This window comes from Coregonus clupeaformis, chromosome 12, assembly GCF_020615455.1.
Source record: "Coregonus clupeaformis isolate EN_2021a chromosome 12, ASM2061545v1, whole genome shotgun sequence".
NCBI lineage: Eukaryota > Metazoa > Chordata > Actinopteri > Salmoniformes > Salmonidae > Coregonus > Coregonus clupeaformis.
This window is the reverse complement of record NC_059203.1, coordinates 36,188,293-36,215,283: the sequence shown is the minus strand read 5'-3', so window position 1 is coordinate 36,215,283 and position 26,991 is coordinate 36,188,293. Positions and strand designations below refer to the sequence as shown.

The window sequence follows — 26,991 nt, the reverse complement described above, 5'->3', positions numbered from 1 at the left end:
ACATCGACAGATTTTTCACCCAGCCATCTCGGGGATTCAAACCAACGACCTTTCGGTTACTAGTCCAACGCTCTTAACCGCTATGCCTATGCGTATGCATAAGCTCTAATATGGGTTTTTTGAATTAATCATCACCTTAGAAAGCGCTGTCCATTTCGTTGTGTTAGGCTTGAAACAACATCCACAACAACCATGTTTTACACTGTTTCAACCTGCTGTTGAACTTCTTTCTTCAAATTGATCAATCATAGCGAAGTGAGTTTTAAAAGCAAGATACTGTTTTGATGATAAGTGTTGATGTGATTTTCGATTGCATTTGCATTGATGTCAGAGTGGTTAGAGGGACAATAAAAGCCATGAGTACCAGGCCATTAGCGACCTACCAATGCATGTCCAGAGTGCATAAGATTACTGTGACTCAACGGTCACATGGATTTTTATTGCGGTCATGACTCATGACTGCCGGTGTGGCGGTAATACGGTCACCGCAACAGCCCTAGTTTCACCACAGGGCATTACAGTCCCCCATTACGACCTCAAACACTGTTGCCTGTTATGGTGAGTGGAGTGCATCATCTCAACAGATCATTTCTGATCCTTCATGTTGGCTGGCACCCACATGAGGAGGAGAGATGCAGGAATCCAAATGGGGATCCTGGGGGAAGGTGCGTGTGTGTGTGTGTGAGCGAGATCAAAACGTTTGCAGTGCATCTGTGAATACTCCATTATAAAGAGAGGCATTAGTAACAGACACTGAGCCTCAGCCATGCTTTGTGACAAAGGAGGTGAGAAATACTCCAACACAGCCGATATGAATATGAATATGAATGAGTCGGAGAGTCGTGGGTGTAAAGGGAAACACAGGAGGTTCATGGGTTTGTGTAACATCTGGGTGCGCGCATGAAAAATAAACAGCCTCAGAAGGAATTAGCCTCCTTGGCAACAATATCCCAGGCCTGCCATACCATTGTGGCATAACTCACACACACATGCATTACACACACATGGAGCACATACACACACACAGAGCACACACACACATACGCAGCAGACAAAAGTGTCTGCCTCCGAGCCAAATTCACTCATCTAATCCCCTACACAGCTTTGCAATATCTGGCCTCTCTACTGCAGAGCTTACAGTCTCCTTGCTCTCTGCCAAATGCTCATGAAAATCAGCTTGGAGTAGACTCTCATACTGCACATGCCTGATGGCAATAGCCTAACCTCATCATCGCACTCTTATCGTCTTCCATTGCTGACTGATAGCTTTAGGTAGGTGTGGTAGACATGGCATCCCTGTCTGTGTAACCCTCTCTCCCTCCTCCTCCAGGATCAGTTTTCCCCTCTTCCTCTGTGTCTAATCCCTGTTGTAGGGCACTGTCTGTCTGTCTGTCTGTCTGTCTGTCTGTCTGTCTGTCTGTCTGTCTGTCTGTCTGTCTGTCTGTCTGTCTGTCTGTCTGTCTGTCTGTCTGTCTGTCTGTCTGTCTGTCTGTCTGTCTGTCTGTCTCTCCCTAGTGCCAGCCCTCTCTGTCTGTCTGCCCTCTCTCTCCAGTGGCTGTTACACCCAGACCACTGCAGCACGGCACAGCCTCTCTGCTCTGGTACCACATAAGGCAGTAGCAGCATAGGTTGATCAATGGCTGGCCAGGACCCAACTGATGGAGCATCCTAAAGAGATCCGTGTATGTCAGCCTATTTATCATGTATCCCTGGTCATTATCTTCTGGTTCTTATTAGGAACTCCTGTTGAAATGAGATTGATACAGTTCAACCCAGGGAGGGATAAATATTCCTTCTGCATTGAATAAACGTTTGTCACATGCTTATAGGTGAAGTAGCCCTATGTCTTCTTGATGACGCAATCTCAATCGCACTCCACACTGCCCTTTCCCACCTGGACAAAAGGAACACCTATGTGAGAATGCTGTTCATTGACTACAGCTCAGCGTTCAACACCATAGTGCCCACAAAGCTCATCACTAAGCTAACGACCCTGGGACCAAACACCTCCCTCTGCAACTGGATCCTGGACTTCCTGACGGGCCGCCCCCAGGTGGTAAGGGTAGGCAACAACACATCTGCCACGCTGATCCTCAACACAGGGGCCCCTCAGGGGTGCGTACTTAGTCCCCTCCTGTACTCCCTGTTCACCCACGACTGCGTGGCCAAACACGACTCCAACATCATCATTAAGTTTGCTGACGACACAACAGTGGTAGGCCTGATCACCAACAACGATGATACAGCCTATAGGGAGGAGGTCAGAGACCTGGCAGTGTGGTGCCAGGACAACAACCTCTCCCTCAATGTGAGTAAGACAAAGGAGCTGATCGTGGACTACAGGAAAAGGCTGGCCGAATAGGCCCCTGTTAACATCGACGGGGCTGTAGTGGAGCGGGTCGAGAGTTTCAAGTTCCTTGGTGTCCACATCACCAACAAGAGGAGGGCCCCAAAAATGGTCAAAGACTCCAGTCACCCAAGTCATAGACCATTCTCTCTGCTACCGCACGGCAAGCGGTACCAGAGCGCCAAGTCTAGGACCAAAAGGCTTCTTAACAGCGTCTACCCCCAAGCCATAAGACTGCTGAACAATTAATCAAATGGCCACCCGGACTATTTACATTGACACCTCCCCCCCCTTTGTTTTTACACTGCTGCTACTCGCTGTTTATTATCTATGCATAGTCACTTTACCCCTACCTACATGTACAAATTACCTCGACTAACGTGTACCCCCGCACATTGACTCGGTACTGGTACCCCTTGTATATAACCTCGTTATTGTTATTTTATTGTGTTACTTTTTTTGTTACTTTTCTTTTTACTTAAGTTTATTTAGTAAATATTTTCTTAACTCTTTCATGAACTGCATTGTTGGTTAAGGGCTTGTAAGTAAGCATTTCACGGTAAGGTCTACACCTGTTGTATTCGGCGCATGTGACAAATAACGTTTGATTTGATTTGATGTGTAACAGTATTGCTTCCGTCCCTCTCCTCACCCCAACCTGGGCTTGAACCAGGGACCATCTGCACACATCGACAACAGTCACCCTCGAAGCATCGTTACCTATCGCTTCACAAATGCCACGGCCCTTGCAGAGCAAGGGAAACAACTACTTCAAGGTCTCAGAGCGATCGATGTCACCCATGGAAACGCTACTAGCGCGCACCGCTAACTAGCTAGCCATTTCACACCGGTTACACTCAACCCCCCTTTGACCTCCTCCTTCTCCGCAGCAACCAGTGATCCAGGTCACAGCACCAATGTAACAGTATTGCTTCCTTCCCTCTCCTTGCTCCTTGTGCAGAGCAAGGGAAACAACTACTTCAAGGTCTCAGAGCGAGTGACGTCACCGATTGAAGCGCTACTAGTGCGCACCACTAACTAGCTACCCATTTCACACCAGTTACACATGGTATGGTGGAGATTTGCCAATCATAATCATAATATTATGTGAAAATTGCTTGAGTGAAGTATTATTTGATTGGTGATATATCTGATTCCCTTTCAATTGCCTATGCTTTCTATCTCGATTTCTTCAAACAGTTACCTATTGAGTGGAACACTGTGACATACTGTATCTAAAAGGAAGGAAACATGGGGGGAAATAATAGGACCTTTAGACTGTAAATGTCATCGCCACATCACAAGTCCAGAAGTTCAGAGTCAGACAGACCACTTCACAGTGAGAGAGAAATCACGGCCAGCCTCTTTCGCTCTCTCTCTCTCCCTCTCGCTCTCATCTTTCATAACCATTGATTTTCTCTCCTTCCTGAGTATCATCATCACAGTGTCAGTATGCTACACAGGGCTGAAGCTTCAGGGAAGCAAAGACCCTGGCGCACCAGACACGTCCTTTCACAACACCAGCCGTCAATCACAGCCGTATCCAGGCACCAGCTGCCATGGAGGACTACGGAGAATGGGCCACATGGTGTCTCCATGGCAACACAGGCGTGCACGGGTCTCTTGGGAGCAGCTGATTGGAGGAGAGCAGGGTGGGGGAATGTGGATTGGTGGGGGAGTGGGGTGAGAAGGCACGTGTAGGTTAACTTCTTGCGACATGACATGAATGTTATTCTCTCTTTCTGTTTCTGGGTGTATAGCAAGCTGAGGCATTGGATGTATCAAATAATGTCAATATAAAACGTAATCTTGTGTTATTCCTTTGTATTATTGCTGCTCTGAAACACATCCCTTAGCAGAGTTAGTAAATACAATGGCTTTATATCTCCCTAGCACTAACCCTGAACATCCTTTGGAGCGATACAGTACTGTCTTGGTGCAGCTAACGTTTTTATGTACAATATATGTCATCTTCTACAATCACATCATTTATCAAATGCACTATACCTGCCATCTAAATTGGCAATATTGTAGAGCATGATGTCTGATTAGAGTATTTTAACAGGTCTAGCCATTATGATATTGATGCTCTATGGCAAAAGATGTATTTGGAGCCAAAGTGTTTCCCTGCCAGACTAATGCTCATACATTAGAACTAGACCGTTTCCACAGAGGTCACATGCTTCCTCAGAACAGTAAGCTGAAAACACAGGGAGACCTCATGTATTCTGGGAGAATACTGTACCACCACCACAGCTACATACAGCAGCTACAGTAGAAAGAGGAACTTCCTATATATGACATAAAACAAGGGCCAGACCGAGAGAGAGACTAGAATCTGAAGTCAAATATCTACTGTTTGCTGATGATCTGGTGCTTCTGTCCCCAACAAAGGAGGGCCTACAGCAGCACCTAGATCTTCTGCACAGATTCTGTCAGACCTGGGCCCTGACAGTAAATCTCAGTAAGATAAAAAAGGTCCAGTTGCCAGGACCACAAATACAAATTCCATCTAGACACCATTGCCCTAGAGCACACAAAAAACTATACATACCTCAGCCTAAACATCAGCGCCACAGGTAACATCTACAAAGCTGTGAACGATTTGAGAGACAAGGCAAGAAGGGCCTTCTATGCTATCAAAAGGAACATAAAATTCGACATACCAATTAGGATCTGGCAAAAAATACTTGAATCAGTTATAGAACCCATTGCCCTTCATGGTTGTGAGGTCTGGGGTCCGCTCACCAACCAAGAATTCACAAAATGGGACAAACACCAAATTGAGATGCATGCAGAGCAGAATTAGGCCGATACCCGCAAATTATGAAAATCCAGAAAAGTGCCGTTAAATACTACAACCACCTAAAAGGAAGCGATTCCCAAACCTTCCATAACAAAGCCATCACCTACAGAGAAATGAACCTGGAGAAGAGTCCCCTAAGCAAGCTGGTCCTGGGGCTCTGTTCACAAACACAAACAGACCCCACAGAGCCCCCAGGACAGCAACCCACCCAAATCATGAGAAAACAAAAAGATAATTACTTGACACATTGGAAAGAATTAACAAAAAAACAGAGCAAACTAGAATGCTATTTGGCCCTAAACAGAGAGTACACAGTGGCAGAATACCTGACCACTGTTACTGACCCAAACTTAAGGAAAGCTTTGACTATGTACAGACTCAGTGATCATATCCTTGCTATTGAGAAAGGCCGCTGTAGGCAAACCTGGCTCTCTAGAGAAGACAGACTTATGTGCACACTGCCCACAAAATGAGGTGGAAACTGAGCTGCACTTCCTAACCTCCAGCCAAATGTATGACCATACTAGAGACACAAATTTCCCTCAGATTACACAGACCCACAAAGAATTCAAAAACAAACCCAATTTTGATAAACTCCCATATCTATTGGGTGAAATACCACAGTGTGCCATCACTGCAGCAAGATTTGTGACCTGTTGCCACAAGAAAAGGGCAACCAGTGAAGAACAAACATCATTGTAAATACAACCCATATTTATGTTTATTTATGTTCCATTTTGTACTTTAACTATTTGCACATAATAATGACATTTGAAATGTCTTTATTCTTTTGGAACTTTTGTGAGTGTAATGTTTACTGTAAAAAATGTTTCTTGTTTATTTCACTTTTGTTTATTACAGTTGAAGTTGGAAGTTTACATACACCTTAGCCAAATACATTTAAACTCAGTTTTTCACAATTCCTAAACATTTAATCCTAGTAAAGATTCCCTGTCTTAGGTCAGTTAGGATCACCACATTATTTTAAGAATGTGAAATGTCAGAATAATAGTAGAGAGAATTATTTATTTAAGCTTTTAGTTCTTTCATCACATTCCCAGTGGGTCAGAAGTTTACATACACTCAATTAGTATTTGGTAGCATTGCCTTTAAATGTTTAACTTGGGTCAAACGTTTCGGGTAGCCTTCCACATGCTTCCCACAATAAGTTGGGTGAATTTTGGCCCATTCCTCCTGACAGAGCTGGTGTAACTGAGTCAGGTTTGTAGGTCTCCTTGCTTGTACACGCTTTTTCAGTTCTGCCCACAGATTTTCTATAGGATTGAGGTCAGGGCTTTGTGATGGCCACTCCAATACCTTGTCTTTGTTGTCCTTAAGCCATTTTGCCATAACTTTGGAAGTATGCTTGGGGTCATTGTCCATTTGGAAGATCCATTTGCGACCAAGCTTTAACTTCCTGACTGATGTCTTGAGATGTTGCTTCAATATATCTACATAATTTTCCTTCCTCATGATGCCATCTATTTTGTGAAGTGCACCAGTCCCTCCTGGAGCAAAGCACCCCCACAGCATGATGCTGCCAATCCCGTGCTTCACGGTTGGGATGGTGTTCTTCGGCTTGCAAGCCACCCCTATTTTCCTCCAAACATAACGATGGTCATTATGTTCTAAATTTGTTTCATCAGACCAGAGGACATTTCTCCAAAAAGTACAATCTTTGTCCCCATGTGCAGTTGTAAACCGTAGTCTGGCTTTTTTATGGCAGTTTTGGAGCAGTGGCTTCTTCCTTGCTGAGCGGCCTTTCAGGTTATGTCGATATAGGACTCGTTTTACTGTGGATATAGATACATTTGTACCTGTTTCCTCCAGCATCTTCACAAGGTCCTTTGCTGTTGTTCTGGGTGTCACGATCGTTACAGGAAGTGGACCAAGGCGCAGCGTGATAAGCGTACATTCTTTTAATGAGTACACACACGAACAAAACAATAAACGATACGTGAAGTCCTAGGGTTAAACACAAACCTTACGGATCAAGATCCCACAAATGACAAGTGCACAACAGGCTGCCTAAGTATGGTTCCCAATCAGAGACAACAAGACACAGCTGCCTCCGATTGGGAACCACCCCGGCCAACACAGAAATACACGATCTAGAAAAGAACACATAGAAAACAAAACATAGACACTACACATAGAAACTAACACCCTGGCTCAACATATAAGAGTCCCCAGAGCCAGGGCGTGACACTGGGATTGATTTGCACTTTTCGCACAAAAGTACGTTCATCTCTAGGAGACAGAACGCGTCTCCTCCCTGAGCGGTATGACGGCTGTGTGGTCCCATGGTGTTTATACTTGCGTACTATTGTTTGTACAGATGAACACGGTACCTTCAGGCATTTGGAAATTGCTCCCAAGGATGAACCAGACTTTTGGAGATCTACATTTATCTTGGCTGATTTCTTTAGATTTTCCCATGATGTCAAGCAAAGAGGCACTGAGTTTGAAGGTAGGCCTTGAAATACATCCACAGGTACACCTCCAATTGACTCAAATGATGTCAATTAGCCTATCAGAAGCTTCTAAAGCCATGACATCATTTTATGGAATTTTCCAAGCTGTTTAAAGGCACAGTCAACTTAGAGTATGTAAACTTCTGACCCACTGGAATTGTGATACAGTGAATTATAAGTGAAATAATATGTCTGTAAACAATTGTTGGAAAAATTACTTGTGTCATGCACAAAGTAGATGTCCTAACCGACTTGCCAAAACTATAGTTTGTTAAAAATAAATTTGTGGAGTGATTGAAAAACGAGTTTTAATGACTCAAACCTAAGTGTATGTAAACTTCCAACTCCAACTGTATCTATTTCACTTGCTTTGGCAAGGTAAACATATGTTTCACATGCCAATAAAGCCATTAAATTGAATTCAGAGAGGGGGGGGGGAGAAACAGTGAGAGAGGGGGGGAGAAACAGAGAAATAGAGAAAGAGAGACGGGGGTAGCGAGAGAGAGGGGGAGAGAGAGGCTCAGGGGCATGTGAGGAAGAGCAAGCCTTGTGCTTCCTGTCCAGTATCCTCCATGTCCGCTGCTCTCTGGCCATCTCCAGCCCACAGTCTCTGGAGACCCCCAACCAACTGACCAAGCAAACATGCCCTCAAAAAGAACTGCATTTCTGTGATGGTACTTTACAATGGCTGCCAGTGTACCATTACCTACAGATCAAGAGTGCCTAGTAGTCTACTTTAAACACCAGTAATGTACTGTCTATTTAAGCATGCAGATCTGAAAGCTCTTACTTAGACACACTCAACAGATGAGTTTCTCTCTTTCGTGTGTCTCTCACTCTTCCTTTGTTAAGGAAAATAATCGCCTCATCCAGAAAGAGTCATCAATTATTCACTGCAATCCTTCTCAGTGTTTGCCAGGAGTGACTTGTGGGTCCAGGTCAGAGACAGCACAGTGGTGATGAGAGACTAGGGCATAGTAATGTAATAATAATGCCCTGCTGTGCTGGGAGTCCTGGGCCAGTGTGAAAAGCTGAGAGTCATGAATGCCTATAATTGGGAATGCACTACTGAGGCCACTGGGACCAGACAGTGTTGACAGTTGAGACAGTGTAAGAGAGCAGAGCAGGACACTGGAGACCCCATCCATAGACAGACTGGATTGTGACTTAACGTCAGTGTTGGAATCTATTCTGCAGTGGGGCTCACCTGTAGAGCACAATGGAGTAATTCACAAAACACAGCTTAAAGTCTCCCCTGTGATCCACAGTCATGAGCCTGCCTCAGACATTCCACAGGGCTACTTGTTAAAACAATCCTCTCTGCACATGGATTCATCGTTGAGCCATAGTACAGTATAATGTATGTGTGATGTCAAGTGAATGTATAAGCCAGGGGTGTCAAACTCATTTTCACCGCGGGCCGCATTCAGTCTTCACTGAGATCCATAGGGCGACGCTTAAAATTGATGATATTTCCTTGCCGTCAAAATTTGCAAAACATAGTTCTCCATCCATCGCTTTTGGAATTTCCAATGCTCCCTGACTATCTAGCTTTCGTTTTGATGACTGTTAGCAAGCTGGACAGAGTGAAATTACTTTAAAAGTAGGTCCATTATCATTTCTACACAGTTTCGATTTGGTTTGAGTCATTTCAATGTCGATTATAATATTTATTTTACTCAAACCACCCACAGGCCAGATTGAATGGGATCGTAGGCCGGGGCCCTGAGTTTGACGCATGGGGTATAAGAAAATGATTTAGCTCCACAGTGCTCTTGATCTAATATATCCATCTAGAGTAGACTGCTAGCAGTTTCGCCACCTATGTTTAGTCACTTGACAGATGTGCTCTTCTAGATCTTCCGTAATGTATAATGGGAGTCTGTGCTGCGATGCTACAGTACATCTCAGCTGTGCTGCTAATAGCTGTCTCAGCTAATTGGTGTTTTTTTCACTTATTAACAGTGTTTTATGGCACATGTGCTTTATTGCTATATCATATTGTTAATCAGCCAGGGGTAATTAGGAGTTTATTAATAACTAAACATTTTTACTTTTTCTCTCTTCCTATTTTGTGAAGTGCAGTAGGTCTAGCTAAGAGTTGGCAGTGTGCTGTTGCTAATGTTACTGGTTTTAGGAGGGTAGTGTTATTTTAGCACTCCTCACCGCTGGCCATCTCAGTGACAGAGAGGTTAAATCATCTGAAAAGTAGAGTGGCCCCGCTGTGTCCTCCATGGAAATTCCTTGGCTAGGAACTAATGTGGCCTCAAGACCATGCAATAATTTCCCCTGCCTGGCCGTGCTCCCTGAGCACACACTTATTTTTGGGATTTTTTTTCTTCCTTTTCTGTAATGGTTTTTGAGGCTTTTGTCTCATTCACAATTCTTTCGAGCACATAAAGCTGACTGCACGCTGAGTTGTGTGAGATCCTGTATTGAAATGGCAGTAAGTATTCAGGAAAATTAAATCTCATTCCAGTCGCATACTGACTGTATGCCAAAGTGTACTACATCAATGCCGAGGCAAACATAATGCTTGAACCTGGGGACTAATCTGTTATTGTAACAGACAAATGAGAAAGTAATACCCTGCAGATCACTCATTAAGCAGAAGCATTTGCTTTTCAACAAAGGCCTGATTATTTCTGTAATCCATGGAAAATGTATACAAACTAACAATTTATTGTGAGCAGCTGCAGTCACTTCAGATTTGGCCAATTGGGACCAGGACAACTACAGTACAGCAAACACTGATTGCATTGGCTAAGTTGGCCAACACATTGACCTTTATGGTGAGGCAGGGCCTTATCATAGTTTACAGTGATATAATGTAGACCAGTGTTTCACAGATGGTGGTTTGGAACTTGGGGACCATAGACATCATATAAACTAAATAATTGGTTGGGACACACTGGTTGGTACTCACGGCCCAATTCCTTCACACTAGTCTCATTACGCTGTGGCCAGAAATCTTGTTTTGATTATTAGGTGGATCATGGCACAGACAACTAATGACAACTGATCTAGAAGCATTATTAATGCCAAATATTCATACTGTTGATTATAGTTGGTTATCAACAAAGGGAAATAAGAAGCTCGTCATCTTGGGCTTACCCGGAGACATAATCAGTGGTGGAAAAGGTACCCAATTGTCATACTTGAGTAAAAGTAAAGATACCTTAATAGAAAATGACTCAAGTGAAAACCAAAACAAACAAAAGACAACTATTGTAAAATATACTGTGTCCGTAAAAGTGCCTTCGGAAAGTATTCAGACCCCTTGACTTTTTCAAAATTTTGTTAAGATACAGCCTTATTCTAAAATGGATTAAATAAAAACAATTCCTCAGCAAGCTACACACAATACCCCATAATGACAAGGCGGAAATAGGTTTAGACATTTTTGCAAATATATTACAAATAGAATACAGAAATATCTTATTTACATACACTACCAGTCAAAAGTTTGGACATACCTACTCATTCAAGGGTTTTTCTTAATTTTTACTATTTTTTACATTGTAGAATAATAGTGAAGACATCAAAACTATGAAATAACACATGGAATCATGTAGTAACCAAAAAAGTGTTCAACAAATCCAAATATATTTGAGATTCTTCAAATAGCCACCCTTTGCCTTGATGACAGCTTTGCACACTCTTGGCATTCTCTCAACCAGCTTCATGAGGTAGTCACCTGGAATGCATTTCAATTAACAGGTGTGCCTTGTTAAAAGTTAATTTGTGGAACTTCTTTCCGTCTTAATGCGTTTGAGCCAGTCAGTTGTGACCTTTTTCTCCTAAATGGGATTATACGTTTAGCAACTTCTTAAGCAGCATTACTTCCCCATGTTGTTTTCTCCAACCATAGTGTATGACATACAATTTTGAAGGTCCGATTGTACTTAAATAATTGCAGCCTTACCGCAAAAATGGAAGAGGAAAGTGGAAGGGGGAGAAAGTAAGGAACTTGTCTGTCGGCCTTGCATTAAAGAACATAATTGGTTAAGGAAAACTGTGATAAAAAAAATAAGTATATCAGTTTCATTTAAGGACCAAAGGATTTACAGCCGTCCCATATAGATTGCAAAATAGTTGGGAAGAGATTTTTTGATGTACCGATCCCATGGCTTGTGTTTATGAACTTATACGCAAAACGACACCGGATTCAAAACTTAGAATCTTTCAATTTAAATTATTATATCAAAATTCTTGCTTCCAATAGAATGTTATTTATATGGGGGATACAATCTTCCAAGCTCTGCAGATTTAGCTGCGAAGAGACAGAATCATTAGATCATTTGTTTTGGTACTGTCCATTTGTAGCTTGTTTTTGGACACAGGTCCAGGAATGGCTAAAGGATTGCAATATTTACCTGGAGCTAACCTTGCAGATAGCATTACTGAAAATGCTATGGATCGATAGTAAATCGATCAATAACATAATAATACTTTTAGCAAAAATGTTTATTTTCAATTCACAATCTGTAGAAACAATGAGAATAGAAAGGTTCAGAACTTTTGTAAGACATCACAGTTGAAATATATATGGCAAATAGAAATCCTATATGGATGGTGTTAAAAGATAGATGGGAGGTGTTGAATGGAATTGAAGGATGAGACTAATAACAACTAACAACAAATAATAACAAGATAACTAATAATGTAAGTGTTACGAACCCCGTGGCTCTAAACGTCTAGGGTGGATGGACATGAGACCCGTAACATAAATTATGCAAATTAGGAGTGTGGCATGGAACAGTGAGAACAAATAGGACACAACTACCATGAACTACCGTCAAACACACATGGTTTATTTCAGAACACACGGTAAGGGTTTGGGAAAAAGGGCTGAGCAGGACCCAAGAAATGAAACAATAGTGTAAAACACCCCTGAACTGATCTTGCCTGCCTCAAGAACCGCTAGGCTACTGCTACCATACAAAAATACAGTGGGTGGTCCGCTCAGGTCTAACTAGTGTTTTTAGACAGCTTTCTTCCTACGGGTAATGTACGCCCAAGGGCAACTAGCTTAAACTCCCCTTTTCCCAGAAACACACAAAGCTACCAAACAGGGTAATCAGCAATTAAGTACGTATACAATACACAGGACACAACAGTATCCACACTCACATAAAGAAATAGATTCTAACAAAGTTACCAACAGGGTAACCAGCAACTTAGTGAGTACACAATACACAACAGTGTCCATACTCACATACGGAAAAAGTCTCTCTCTCTCTCAACAAACACAAGACTGGTTTTTATACAATGGGATGTGTGATTGAACAAACGAGTAACAGGTGGTGCAATGCACAGGAATGTTCACTGATTGGTCCAATCAGCAGACACCTCAACGACCACCAATCAGGAACATACAGGACACCTGTGATTAGGGCAGAAGGAGAGAAACACACAAAAACACAGGATACCTGTATCCGTAACAGTAAGCATACTGTGTCCATAATAAGTATATAGGTTGTAGGTTGGGGGGCTTTTGTGAAAGAACACAGTTAGAAAGATATGGCATATAGAAGCAAACCGGATGGATATCATGAAAATGATCAGAGAGGTTGAGAGTAGAGGAAGTTCAGGAGAAAAAACAAATAAAATATAATTATTGTAAAATTGACTGTGTCCATAAAATGTAGATAGTAGTTATAAGCTGGAAGTAGAGGCCTAAGCATTGTTGTTCACTAGTTTACTCCAAGTTGGGAAAGGGTGGTAGGGTTGGAAAGTAATAAAGGGGAATATATATATTTGTTAGAAGAAAAGAAAAAAACAAGAAAAAAAACAGGTGTGCTTTCTTAAAAGTTCATTTGTGGAATTTATTTCCTTCTTAATGCTTTTGAGCCAATCAGTTGTGTTGTGACAAGGTAGTTGGGGTTTACAGAAGATAGCCCTATTTGGTAAAAGACCAAGTCCATATTATGGCAAGAACAGCTCAAATAAGCAAAGAGAAACGACAGTCCATCATTACTTTAAGACATGAAGGTCAGTCAATAAGAAACATTTCAAGAACTTTGAAAGTTTCTTCAAGTGCAGTCACAAAAACCATCAAGCGCTATGATGAAACTGGCTCTCATGAGGACAGCCACAGGAATGGAAGACCCAGAGTTACCTGTGTTATTTAATAGGTTTGATGTCTTCACTATTATTCTACAATGTAGAAAATAGTAAAAATAAAGAAAAATCCTGGAATGAGTAGGTGTTTCCAAACTTTTGACTAATACTGTATATATACAGTTGAAGTCGGAAGTTTACATACACTTAGGTTGGAGTCATTAAAACTTGTTTTTCAACCACTCCACAAATTTCTTGTTAACAAACTATAGTTTTGGCAAGTCGTTTAGGACATCTACTTTGTGCATGACACAAGTCATGTTTCCAACAATTGTTCACAGACAGATTATTTAACTTATAATTCACTGTATTACAATTTCAGTGGGTCAGAAGTTTACAAACACAAAGTTGACTGTGCCTTTGGAAAATTCCAGAAAATGATGTCATGGCTTTGGAAGCTTCTGATAGACAAATTGACATCATTTGAGTCAATTGGAGGTGTACCTGTGGATGTATTTCAAGGGCTACCTTCAAACTCAGTGCCTCTTTGCTTGACATCATGGGAAAATCTAAAGAAATCAGCCAAGATCTCAGAAAAATAATTGTAGACCTGGAAGTCTGGTTCAACCTTGGGAGCAATTTCCAAACGCCCGAAGGTACCATGTTCATCTGTACAAACAATAGTACGCAAGTATAAACACCATGGGACCACGCAGCCGTCATACCGCTCAGGAAGGAGACGCGTTCTGTCTCCTAGAGATTAAAGTACTTTGGTGTGAAAAGTGCAAATCAATCCCTGAACAACAGCAAAGGACCTTGTGAAGATGCTGGAGGAAACAGGTACAAAGTATCTATATCCACAGTAAAACGAGTCCTATATCGACATAACCTGAAAGGCCGCTAAGCAAGGAAGAAGCCACTGCTCCAAAACCGCCATAAAAAAGCCAGACTACGGTTTGCAACTGCACATGGGGACAAAGATCATACTTTTTGGAGAAATGTCCTCTGGTCTGATGAAACAAAAATATAACTATTTGGCCATAATGACCATCGTTATGTTTGGAGGAAAAAGGGGGGGCTTGCAAGCCGAAGAACACCATCCCAACCATGAAGCACAGGGGTGGAAGCATCATGCTGTGGGGGTGCTTTGCTGCAGGAGGGACTGGTGCACTTCACAAAATAGATGGCATCATGAGGAAGGAAAATTATGTGGATATATTGAAGCAACATCTCAAGACATCAGTTAGGAACTTAAAGCTTGGGCGCAAATGGGTCTTCCAAATGGACAATGACCCCAAGCATACTTCCAAAGTTGTGGCAAAATGGCTTAAGGACAACTAAGTCAAGGTATTGGAGTGGCCATCATAAAGCCCTGGCCTCAATCCTATAGAAAATGTGTGGGCAGAACTGAAAAAGTGTGTGCGAGCAAGGAGGCCTACAATCCTGATTCAGTTACACCAGCTCTGTCAGGAGGAATGGGCCAAAATTCACCCAACTTATTGTGGGAAGCATGTGGAAGGCTACCCGAAATGTTTGACCCAAGTTAAACAATTTAAAGGCAATGCTACCAAATACTAATTGAATGTATGTAAACTTCTGACCCACTGGGAATGTGATGAAAGAAGCTTAAATAAATAATTCTCTCTACTATTTTTCTGACATTTCACATTCTTAAAATAAAGTGGTGATCCTAACTGACCTAAGACAGGGAATTTTTACTAGGATTAAATGTCAGGAATTGTGAAAAACTGAGTGTAAATGTATTTGGCTAAGGTGTATGTAAACTTCCGACTTCAACTGTACATAGATTTTATATATAAAATCTATATATCTATCTATCTATGTATGTATATATATATATATATATATATATATATATATATTTTACAAAATATATATACTTTTACTTTTACTTTAGTAAAAGTAAAAACGATTTGTTTTTTAAATATACTTAAGTATTAAAAGTAAATGTAATTGCTAAAATATACTTAAGTATCAAAAGTAAAAGTATAAATCATTTCAAATTCCTTATATTAAGCAAACCAGATGGCACGATTTCCTTTATTTCCGGATAGCCAGTGGCACACTCCAACACTTAGACAATCATTTACAAATGAAGCATGTGTGTTTAGTGAGTCCGCCAGATCAGAGGCAGTAGGGATGACCAGGGATGTTCTCTTGATAATTGCGTAAATTGAACAATTTTCCTGTCCTGCTAAGCATTCAAAATGTAACGAGTACTTTCGGGTGTCAGGGAAAATGTATGAAGTAAAAAGTATATTATTTTCTTTAGGAATGTAGTGGAGTAAAAGTAAAAGTAGTGAAAAATATTAAAAGTAAAGTACAGATAACCAAAAAAACTACTTAAGTAGTATTTAAAAGCATTTTTACTTAAGTACTTTACACCACTGGACATAATGCAATAATATTATCTCTACCACCTAATACAACTGATGAATATTGCAAAAGACCCATATGAATTAATCAATGCAACTAGATTACAATCGTTTGGCCCCGAGAGTGTTGGTTTGATTGCATAAAGCAATCTGAGGCTGTGTGTACCACTTGGCCTTGTTACTGTAATACCTTACACTGCATGGATGGCTTGCTGCATTGATCTCGCTCTATTTGATCACAGAGAAGCTGCCTTGTAGCCTGGAGCAAAACAGACAGACACTCCCAACTTCGCATAATTCAAATGGGATGTCATCATTGTTAAACCAAAGCTCATAGTCAATAAAATCAGCAAGCCTAAAACTAAAGATTGAGACGGCTTGATATGAAACAATAAAGCACATGCCTTGTTAAGCACGTTCACTTTTTACATGCCAGCAGCGCAGCCATGACAAATTTGGGATGTAAACAAAATATATATTCTGGAACCAATGTTTCCAGATTTCTATTAAATATGACCAATACTTAATTACAATAGGAGTGAAATAGTTCCTTCCAAAAAATGGTAATTGGGTATGTTAAAAAGCAGCTTTTCTCTGTTGGAATGGTGTGGGCGTACCTAGGGCTGTGACAGTCATGACATTTTGTCAGATGGTTATTGTCATGCAAAAGACTGCCGGTCTCACGGTAATTGTCCATTAAATAACATAAACACATTTACCATCTCCAGGCCTCCACGCATATAGCTGCATACAAGCCACTGATGAGCGCATTTCGAACATCTACAGTCTAATAAATCAATTGAATATACACAAACACCATAAATCCATTATTTATTTTAGGCAGGCCTAAAGAAACATTATGATATGATGAAAATGTATTTCAGAAGAACAGAATATGAGTTGACCTACTGTATGTTATCTGGCTATGCGCCATGCCATATGCAGTAGGCTTATTCATTTAGCAGACAAGATATGCTTATAAGTCCCGTGCCATTATTTTATATTATAGGATTTTATAGTAAGAAGAATATATTTGAACTTAGCTGAATAAAATAGAAAGGATATTTTTCCCATTCCGGAGCGAGAGTGTGCGCATATGAAGTGGCTATGTTGAGGGTAAAAGTGATCATTTGAAACAGGTCCTATACAGTAGATTTAGAGTTATTTGGAAACTTCAGTCGTGAATGATACAAATCTTAGAATGTCTTAGAAATCAAAACATATATGGGCTGCATGGTGCGACTAAAGGCTACAGGATTTGAGAAAGTCGCCAAAAAAGCTTGCGCTCTGTTCCTTGCCTCAGGCTGCACATGCTGTTCTCTCATCAAGTGATCATATTTTCACCCATCAGACTATTCTCAATTTAATCTTGTCTTTACTAATATAGAATGGCCCATTATCAAATGGGCAAGAACAGGGGCAAGACAAAAAATACATGTCATCCACACTGGAATAGCGGAGGAAACTTTCCCGCAGGTACGTTTTTCACGCATGTAGGGTAGGCTACTCCGGTAATTTCGCTGCGTGACAGGTGATATTCCGCCCAAACTTTGTATGCCATGGGCTCTCCAACCTTGTTCCTGCAGCTACCCAGTGCTTAATTTGGGAAACCAAGTGAAATCTGTTCAGGTACATCAATAGTAACATGTTTTCACAACAAAACACTGTTGACAGGAGAGGAGAGAAGGGAGGAGATGGAAACTCACGGTGGTGAGATATTCTGTAGCTAAAGGCAATGTGTCAGCCTATTAATTATGAAAATATAAAAAATGCCCTATTACTAGGCTATTCAAAATCAAATACAAATTCGCTATAATTGTAGGCTAAATCTGAATTTGTTTAATTTAGGCTAGACCAATTATTTACCAGGGTGGTCACATGTGCTAGCAAGGCAGAGGTCCTGGGTTCGAGCCTCGGTGTGATCCGAATAAGGAGGAAGTGGTACTCGCTAGGAAAGCAGCGTGACGGCCTTTACATGGGCGTATACCGGTCATTAATAATATTCATGAGAGTAGACCGCTGATTGGCCAGCTCATCGTCTATGTGGAAATAGCAAGCATTTTTAAAACGTACTGTTTGAGGTGGGGTTTTTTTTAAGTGTTTTTTTTCCTCCAATTTATGCTTTGGCCACAAATTAGTCAACAACATTATTTGGGTATGAGTTAACTAAATATGTTAACTTTTAAAAGTGAGATTTTCACTGGACAGTTACTTTAAAAATAATATGCTAAGGCAAAACAGAAGAACACAGAGGGATAATCAGAAAAAATATTTAGGCATAGTATTGTTCCGTTCCAAGCTCAACTTACTAAAGTTCTTAATAGGGAATTATTGTCAGATGTGCAAAATAGTATTTATTCTCTAACCATTCACATAATTTCACTGAAAGGCTGAAGACTATTTGTACCTGTGCAGTACGTACAGTACACATCTCTGACTGTATCTCAGTAATAGTAATGGTGTGATCACTAGGGGTGACTCTAAATATCCCAGGGGTGTTTAGCAGACCTCTGGGTAACATTGACATTACACAGACAGAGTGCTTTTGGGCATACCTGCTACATGAGATGTTCATCAAATCCCACTCAGGTTTTTATTGAATCTGAAGAGCAGGTTGAGTTTGTTTGCTTTTGGTCTGGCTGAGGAGAATCTGCAGAGAACGGCTTCTCAACAGCCCAGCAGTAGAAACCTGAGCCCAAAGGTGTGAAAACTCCCTTGACCAGACTACAGAGTGCTGCCTGCCTGCAGTAACATGACCCTGTTTCCTCTGCACCGTGTGTGTGTGTGTGTGTGTGTGTGTGTCTGTGTGTGTGTGTAGGCATGTGTGTGTGTGTGTGGAAGGCTGCCAACAGGACAGGCAACCTACTGCCCCCTAGCAAGGGCTGGGCATAGGGGGAAGAGGGAAAGAGAACAGCCCAACATAAATAACAGACAAATCTAATAAAAATGGACCATTCACAAGACAACCACGCCATGGGAGCTGCGCCATAAGGCCTGGCTACACAACTGAGTGGTTTAGAAGGAATTATGAAAGGGGAGAAAACAAGCGGTGGAAATGCGGCAGAAATTTGGTTTTTATCAAGCCAATCTAGCAGAGAAGGAAGCTGTAATGGATGAACAAGAAGGAGCTGAGATTAAAGTATGTTGTGTCTCACCCGATAGTGGGCACAACACAAACACCTCAGATTATGTAAAATAGGGTCTAAGCTACAACCTATGTGAATATGAAAAAAAATCACAGTTTACGCGTTTTTAGATAATTTACGTTCACAAGGTAAAAAATAATAATAATTCAAGAAATTATAAAATAGTTTGACAACCCTGTTTGTAAGCTTTAAAATTAAATAAATCTCAAACGTTAATATTTTTCAGTGACGAAGACATGGATGTCTCATGGTAGGGTGGGGTATTCAAAATGGGTCAACTTTGAGCATCTCTCTTAAATGTTTTGGCAAAGTAACTTTCTGACCACTTTTACCATGGGCAAACATGTACGGAAAGTTTCGTTCAAATTAAAATGGGTGCGGTCAAAAAGTGATTGAAATCAAATGGAACTACCCTCATACATCTTCATCCTCGTGAGCTCAAATGACTATTAAAATCATTCACTGATAACTTACTGAAACCATTCTATTAATGTTCTATCAATACAAGCCAAGCAACCTTGCAGGAGCCAGCTGTGCTGTGCCATGGCCTATCAGAAAGGCACCACTGATCATCAATCCCCTCTCTTTCTTGTATACATCATCCATACCGAAAACGCAATAACTCACCATATAACAGGTGCCACTTCACAAACTGAATCTAATTATGGTAGCAAACAGTGGCTGGTCACTAGAGAAAGAGAAACCTGCCATTGTTAACCAACTGATGTCAGAGCCCCCCTGTGTTGGTGGCTGGAGACCCTCTGTGTGTTTGAGCAGCTGAGAAAGAGTGATGAGGCGGATTTCTCCATAAATTAGCATCAGTCTCTCTCTCCCTTACTCTCTTTCAAGGCCTTGTCTTATACACAGCCAGGCTTTATGGAACAAGAGCAAAGCTCCCATGGCAGCTTCAGGTGTATGCTGAATAATAAATGGTTGAATGAACAAAACTGCCTTCCAGTCGTCACAGTGGCATGGCAGAGAGAGAGAGGAGCCATACTGGAGAGGTCTGGCCAATGGCAAGCTAAAGACGAGAGATGTTGTTAACTAGCTCCCAGTGCCTACTTCTAGTGAAGGTACACACTCCAATCCTCAGTACTTATTATTTCAATGCATTGCCTGCCAAAATGTCAAGCGGTCTGAAAAATCTCCAAATGCACTGTGTATATATATATACACTACCAGTCAACGGTTTGGACACACCTAGTCATTCAAGGGTTTTTCTTTATTTTTACATTGTAGAATAATATTGATGACATCAAAACTATGAAATGACACATATGTAATCATGTAGTAACCAAAAATATATATTTGAGATTCTTCAAATAGCCACCCTTTACCTTGATGACAGCTTTGCACACAGCTTTGCACACATTTTCCCATTCCGGAGCGAGAGTGCGCGCATATGAAGTTGCTATGTTGAGGGTAAAAGTGATCATTTGAAACAGGTCCTATACAGTAGATGTATTATTTATTTGGCAGTTGTGAATGATACACACCTTAGAATGTCTTAGAAATCAAAACATATATGGGCTGCATGGTGCGACTACAGGCTACTGATGATTTGAGAAAGTCGCCAAAAAAGCTTGCGCTCTGTTCCTTGCCTCAGGCTGCACATGCTGTTCTCTCATCAAGTGATCATATTTTCACCCATCAGACTATTCTCAATTTAATCTTGTCTTTACTAATAGGCTATGTAAAATTAATATGTCGTTTTAGAGAATTTGGCAGTAGGTCCAACCTGCCTCGTGTAACCACGCCAGCCCAGGACCTCCACATAAGGCTTCTTCCCCTGCGGGATCCGGGATCGTCAGAGGGGGGAGGGCAGGGTGCTGAGGAGTATTTCTGTCTGTAATAAAGCCCTTTTGTGGGGAAAACCTCATTCTGATTGGCTGGGCCTGGTTCCCCAGTGGGCGGGCCTATGCCCTCTGAGGCCCACCCATGGCTACACCCCTGCCCAGTCATGTGAAATCCATAGATTAGGGCCCCCTGCAGACCCCTCGCGCCCCACAGTTTGGGAACCACTGGTCTAGCTGACGGAGTCAGTACAGGTGCTTCAGTGCCAAGACTGAGAGACTAAAAAACTGCTTCTATTACCAGGCCATCAGACTGTTTACTAGCCATCATTAGCCGTCTACCAGGTCATGCACACTCACTCACACAAATCACACACACAAGCTATCACACAGCCAATGCTGCTGTCCCATGTCATAGAGACTTGAACCACTGGACACTTCTCGTTTCACACTGAGTATTTAAATACTGTATTCCCGGACAAAGCCCATTCTAATATTTCTACTACTGTACTTTGTATTTAGTCACACTGTTTATACACATCATATATTTATTTATATACTGGATTCTTGACATATATAGCTCACTCTAATATACTGTATCTACATTTTACATTTTAGTCATTTAGCAGAATCTACTGCTGTATATCATTCTTATTATATCGTGTTAAATTCTTCCGGTGTACATACGTATAGATTGCATTTTGATTACTGTTACAGTGCTATATGATTTGTTAAATGGATTCTTCCTGAAGTTCTTGATTTCCTATTATTTGTTTTTTGTACTTGTTTGATATTTTACTGCATTGTTAGCAGCTAATAACATAAGCATTTCGCTGCACCCGCTATAACATCTGCTAAACTGTGTATGCGACCAATAAACTTTGATTTGATATAAGGCAACATTAGGTTTCACTTCCATTATTACCAGCAGTTACATACATACAATCTCAGTAGCAGTAATCCTCCAGTGGAAGTTCCCCCTCTCCTCTCATCATCTCCTAGCATCTGAGGGGTCTCAGGGGATCATCAACCATAAGCTCCTACAGCACAGCATAAGTGGAACCACTGTCAGAGGGGAGCTTTCCCTCTCTCACATTGCAACTCAACCCCGCCCACTTAGCAACACTGATGCTTAGGAGTGTCCTACCCTTTCTCTTGGCGCCTGTTCAGTCACTTATCACACTATACAGCTTACACATATTAATTAGGTGGGTGCTTATATCACACATGTGAATTGGAAATGTTTTTTTCGCATATGTAAAATTTGATTAATTGTTCAGCAGTCTTATGGCTTGGGGGTAGAAGCTGTTAAGGGGCCTTTTGGTCCTAGACTTGGCACTCCGGTACCGCTTGCCGTGCGGTAGCAAAGAAAACAGTCTATGACTTTGGTGACTGGAGTCTTTGACAATTCTTTGGGCCTTCCTCTGACACCGCCTAGTATATAGGTCCCTCTGTAGCACCTTACGGTCAGATGCCGAGCAGTTGCCATACCAGGCGGTGATGCAACCAGTCAGGATGCTCTCGATGGTGCAGCTGTAGAACTTTTTGAGGATCTGAGGACCCATGCAAAATCTTTCCAGTCTCCTGAGGGGGAAAAGGAGTTGTCGTGCCCTCTTCACGACTGTCTTGGTGTGTTTGGGCCATTATAGTTTGTTGGTGATGTGGACACCAAGGAACTTGAACCTCTCAACCCACTCCACTACAGTCCAGTCGATGTTAATGGAGGCCTGTACGGCCCTCCTTTTCCTGTAGATCACGATCAGCTCCTTTGTCTTGCTCACATTGAGGGAGAGGTTGTTGTCCTGGCACCACACTGCCAGGTCTCATGTTTTGGATGGCTTACATTATTTACAGCATTTCTGAAGCGTTCAGGCTTCTCTAGCATGCAAAAATATTCCCTGTCTTCCCATTTTTACAGTAGTAGAAGACAGTTCAGATTGATCAAGATGGATTATCTCTCTCTCTTCATTATTCTTAATGATCTAGCTCCATCTCTTATTTGCCTCATTTGAATTTCACACCCCAAGGCCACTACCCTCAGATGCATAGGAACACAGTGACAGCAGCACGGGGCTGGATTATCTAGGATGGCACTGGGTGAAATTGCATCATTGATATCATCATCATAGAAAACATGTCTCGCCCAGCCCAGTGATAAACATGGTGAATAACAGATTGACACGCTTGACAATAATAAGATACTAATCCCCAGCTTCAACCCAGACGGAATTCCCTAATAGCCTTTATCTCAGGCCTAAATCACAAATCCAATCTCTCAGTCTGTGATCCATTGCTAAATTAGAGATAATCCCAGACTTTGAAATCAATGAAACAGAACTATGTACAGAAAGGTGCAGTGAGGCAGGTCAAGGCAACATAAGGCTAGTTGATGCCAGCCAGTGTGTTCATCCACACTATTATAGGGTGTGAACAGTGAGAGTAAACACATTCAGTCTAATTGATCACAGATCATATACAGTATTGTCACCACGCCTTTAATACTGTATGGCCCAGAGTAAGACATTCAGTCAAATAAACTAAACCTACTTTTGCCTAATTAGAGTCTGGGCAGTAGGTAGCCTAGCGGTTAGAGCGTTGGGCAAGTAACCGAAAAGTCGCTGGTTCAAAAACCCGAGCCGACAAGGTGAAAATTCTGTCGATGTGCCCTTGTGCAAGGCACTTAACCCTAATTTGCTCCAAGGGTGCTCTACTACTATGGCTGACCCTGTAAAACAACACATGCACCTACCTGCTGTATGTGACAATAAAATATATATAGATTCTCTAACGCTGCGTTTAGACAGGCAGCCCAATTCTGATCTTTTTTTTCACTAATTGGTCTTTTGACCAATCAGAACAGCTCTGAAAAAGCGCTTACGTAAAAATATCAGATGTGATTGGTCAAAAGAACCAAGAGGCAAAAACACAACATGGCATAAAGATTCATAGAAATTATCATAACATTTCACTATAAGCTGCATGAAAAACAACATCTGTATATATTTGTTTCATTACACCTTAAGAGCCTATCATCCACATGAGAAGACCCATCAGCCAGACCCAGATATGTCCCCTGTGAGAGTCAGCTGTCTGGACTCTGGGGAGATGTGTTTGATGCCCTGATAGAGTAAAACATCTGTTCAGAGCAGAAGCCACATACGCCTGAATACAGACCCTAAAAGACCTGCAATGTTGTTCAGTCACAGCATAGACAGCAAAGACCCCCTTCCCCTCCACCTCACTCTCACTCACACACACACACACACAGATCAGCTTGATGCTCAGAGGGTGCTCTGTGACTTCATAAACATCAGCCAGCTTGAGGCAGAAAAACACACATACTGTAGGGGTATGTCATGCTACAGTATGTTTATATTTAATCCAGCTATATTAATTATAATGACACTCTGAGAGCTGGGATATTTCCTCCAAGGAATTCTGGCACATGGATTTTTTATCATATTTCCAATGCAGGCTACTATTGTTTGTAGCCTATTCCCAAGGTGGCACATGCAATATAATGTAGATTACCGTATTAATCATTCATCTATGTGTGTGTGTGTGTGTGTGTGTGTGTGTGTGTGTGTGTGTTCTCAGTCAACTTACCTTGTAAAATAAGAGTAATAAAATAAATAAACACACTGACCCTAAAACAAACCAGACGGAAAAGCCCATGTCCGAGTCCACCTTTCTAAATCTTTACTATGACCCATCCGTCTTCTAGGGTGCATCGTTGAAGAATGGACCTCAGCTATGAATCATATTATCATAAGGAGGAAACATTTGAACGTTTGGGGTTTCTCCCACATGTCCACTGGCCTTATTAATGGGCCCTAATCAATAGGCCGACAGAAGTTCATTGACATATCACCTGCAAAACAGCTACAAAGAATAGTGGTGCTGATGATAAAGGTGACCAAACTAACCACCACTGGCCAACCCAATCTGCCTGTTCTCATAGACTAGACGTAACATAGTAAATGTAAATATTGGACACTCAAATTAGTAATATATTTTATGTTTTGGTATGGTTACATAAGACAGAAGGTTACTTAAGGCAAAAACTAAAGTAGGGTGGTTGGTCGGGGTGGATGGGTAAGCATATAACGCGAATGTCTAGAAACCAAAAGGTTGCTTGTTCAAATCTCATCACAGACAACTTTAGCATTTTAGCAACTTCTTACTACTTTGCAACTACTTAGCATGTTAACTAACCCTTCCCCTAACCCTTTTATCTAACCCTTCCCTTAACCCTTTAACCTAACTCCTAACCTTAACCCTAACCCCTAGCCTAGCTAACGTTAGCCAGCTAGCTAACGTTAGCGTTAGTCACCTAGCCAATTCTAGCAAAAACAAATTGGAATTCATAACATATCATACGTTTTGCAAATTCGTAACATATTGTACATTTTCAAATTCGTAACATATTGCACGAATTGCAATTCGTAACATATCATACGAAATAGATTATGGACATCCACAAATTAATACATCCCATACGAAACATAACATCTCATACTAAATGGCAAGATCGGATTTACATACAGAATAATACGAAATGCTCCAGTCCAGGTTGACCCAATGAGTAACCTAATTTATAGCAGGCATGAAGATCCAACGAGTGATGGACTCTCAGTCTACTGCTCTACTGCACTCAGAACTGGCAGAGGCACAAAAGCAAAACGTTATTTACTTATGATTCATTGAAATGCTGTATTGCGACTATTTGTTTCAAAATACAGTAGCCTTTATGCGTTCCCACTTTTGTCCCATGTGTCATTTAGCTTGCAGGGCTATTTATGCAGACACAAGATCCAAACATTTTTTCTAATTTGCATATCTTTTATTACCCACCTTTGACTTGCGTTTCATATTCTCCTATGATCTCCTTGTCCTTCTTGACTCTAGTTTGAGATGACATTTTTCCTGAGATATGAGGTTGAGACTCGGTGAGATGTCGAGGCTTGCTCGAGAGGTCCTCTTATGATTCTCGACTCTTGCTGCGTTTTTCTCCGTATTCTCTGCTGTTTGTGTCCAATTAGCTCAATGCAACAAAAAAATCGTAACTTTCCAAGTAACACTTGACACTAAATAAAGAAATGCAACGCGAAATTCTATAGTTAGCTCCCCTAATGTTCACCTGCATAGGGCTTGTATGTCTCTCTCTTAAGTATTATGCTTATGTGAGAGAAGAGGGGCTCGTCCTTTCTTGAGATAGCATGCCATCCAAAGCAAAAGCTGCAGCGGAGAAAAACAAAACCATTCTACTCATAGCAAGAAAATGATGGACATAAAATGATGGGAGTGTAGGCAAGTCGTTCACCCATTCCGGTGGTTGGTGTTTTCTAGTGGCCAAAAATGAATAGTTGTGCGTGCGCAGTGGACACGGATCATTCTTTGATTAGCTGTGCGCGCTCTGAAAATATGCGCTGCTGGGAAAGATGAATTGAGTCGAACATCATACGAGTCTCTCTCTCTCTCTCTCTCTCTCTCTCTCTCTCTCTCTCTCTCTCTCTCTCTCTCTCTCTCTCTCTCTCTCTCTCTCTCTCTCTCTCTCTCTCTCTCTCTCACACAAATTTTGGTGTGTGAAATGTGGTATCTTTTTCTTAAATTTGATATCTTGCATTTTCTTCAATATTGGCTAAATAGTGTCTTATTCTGCCATTCTAGTGTCTTATTCTGTCATAAATGGTTGTTTATTATGCTGTAATCATTTAAATGCAATCAATGGCCATGATTAGGTGACAGGCACTGCTATTAAAAGCTCTCAGTCAGTACATTTTTCAATGTTCTCCTGCTTTGGTTTTTGTTAACCAATAAATTACATTCACATTCATGTTTATATTAGAAGGTGCATTGGCCCAAACATATTTATAATCATCTATTCAGAGAGAAACATAGCAAACACCCTTCTTGCCATGGCAACCCACCTCCAGCAGTGCTAACACACATTAATATCAACAGCA

At 41.3% G+C, this 26,991-nt stretch overlaps 1 protein-coding gene across 3 annotated transcripts in view; it reads right to left on the bottom strand.

The window, feature by feature from the left end:
• Window positions 1-26,514, bottom strand: part of LOC121577576 (SLIT-ROBO Rho GTPase-activating protein 3-like) — a 145,830-nt gene extending 119,316 nt beyond the window's left edge. For all 3 annotated transcript variants that reach the window (XR_006002658.2, XM_041891301.2, XM_041891302.2), the window contains exon 1: window positions 25,880-26,514. Coding sequence is in view for 2 of the 3 variants with exons in the window: in XM_041891301.2 (XP_041747235.1) it covers window positions 25,880-25,946 (67 nt within the window). In the remaining variant the exon portion in view is untranslated. The remainder of the gene's footprint in view (window positions 1-25,879) is intronic.
• Window positions 26,515-26,991: the final 477 nt, after the last annotated feature.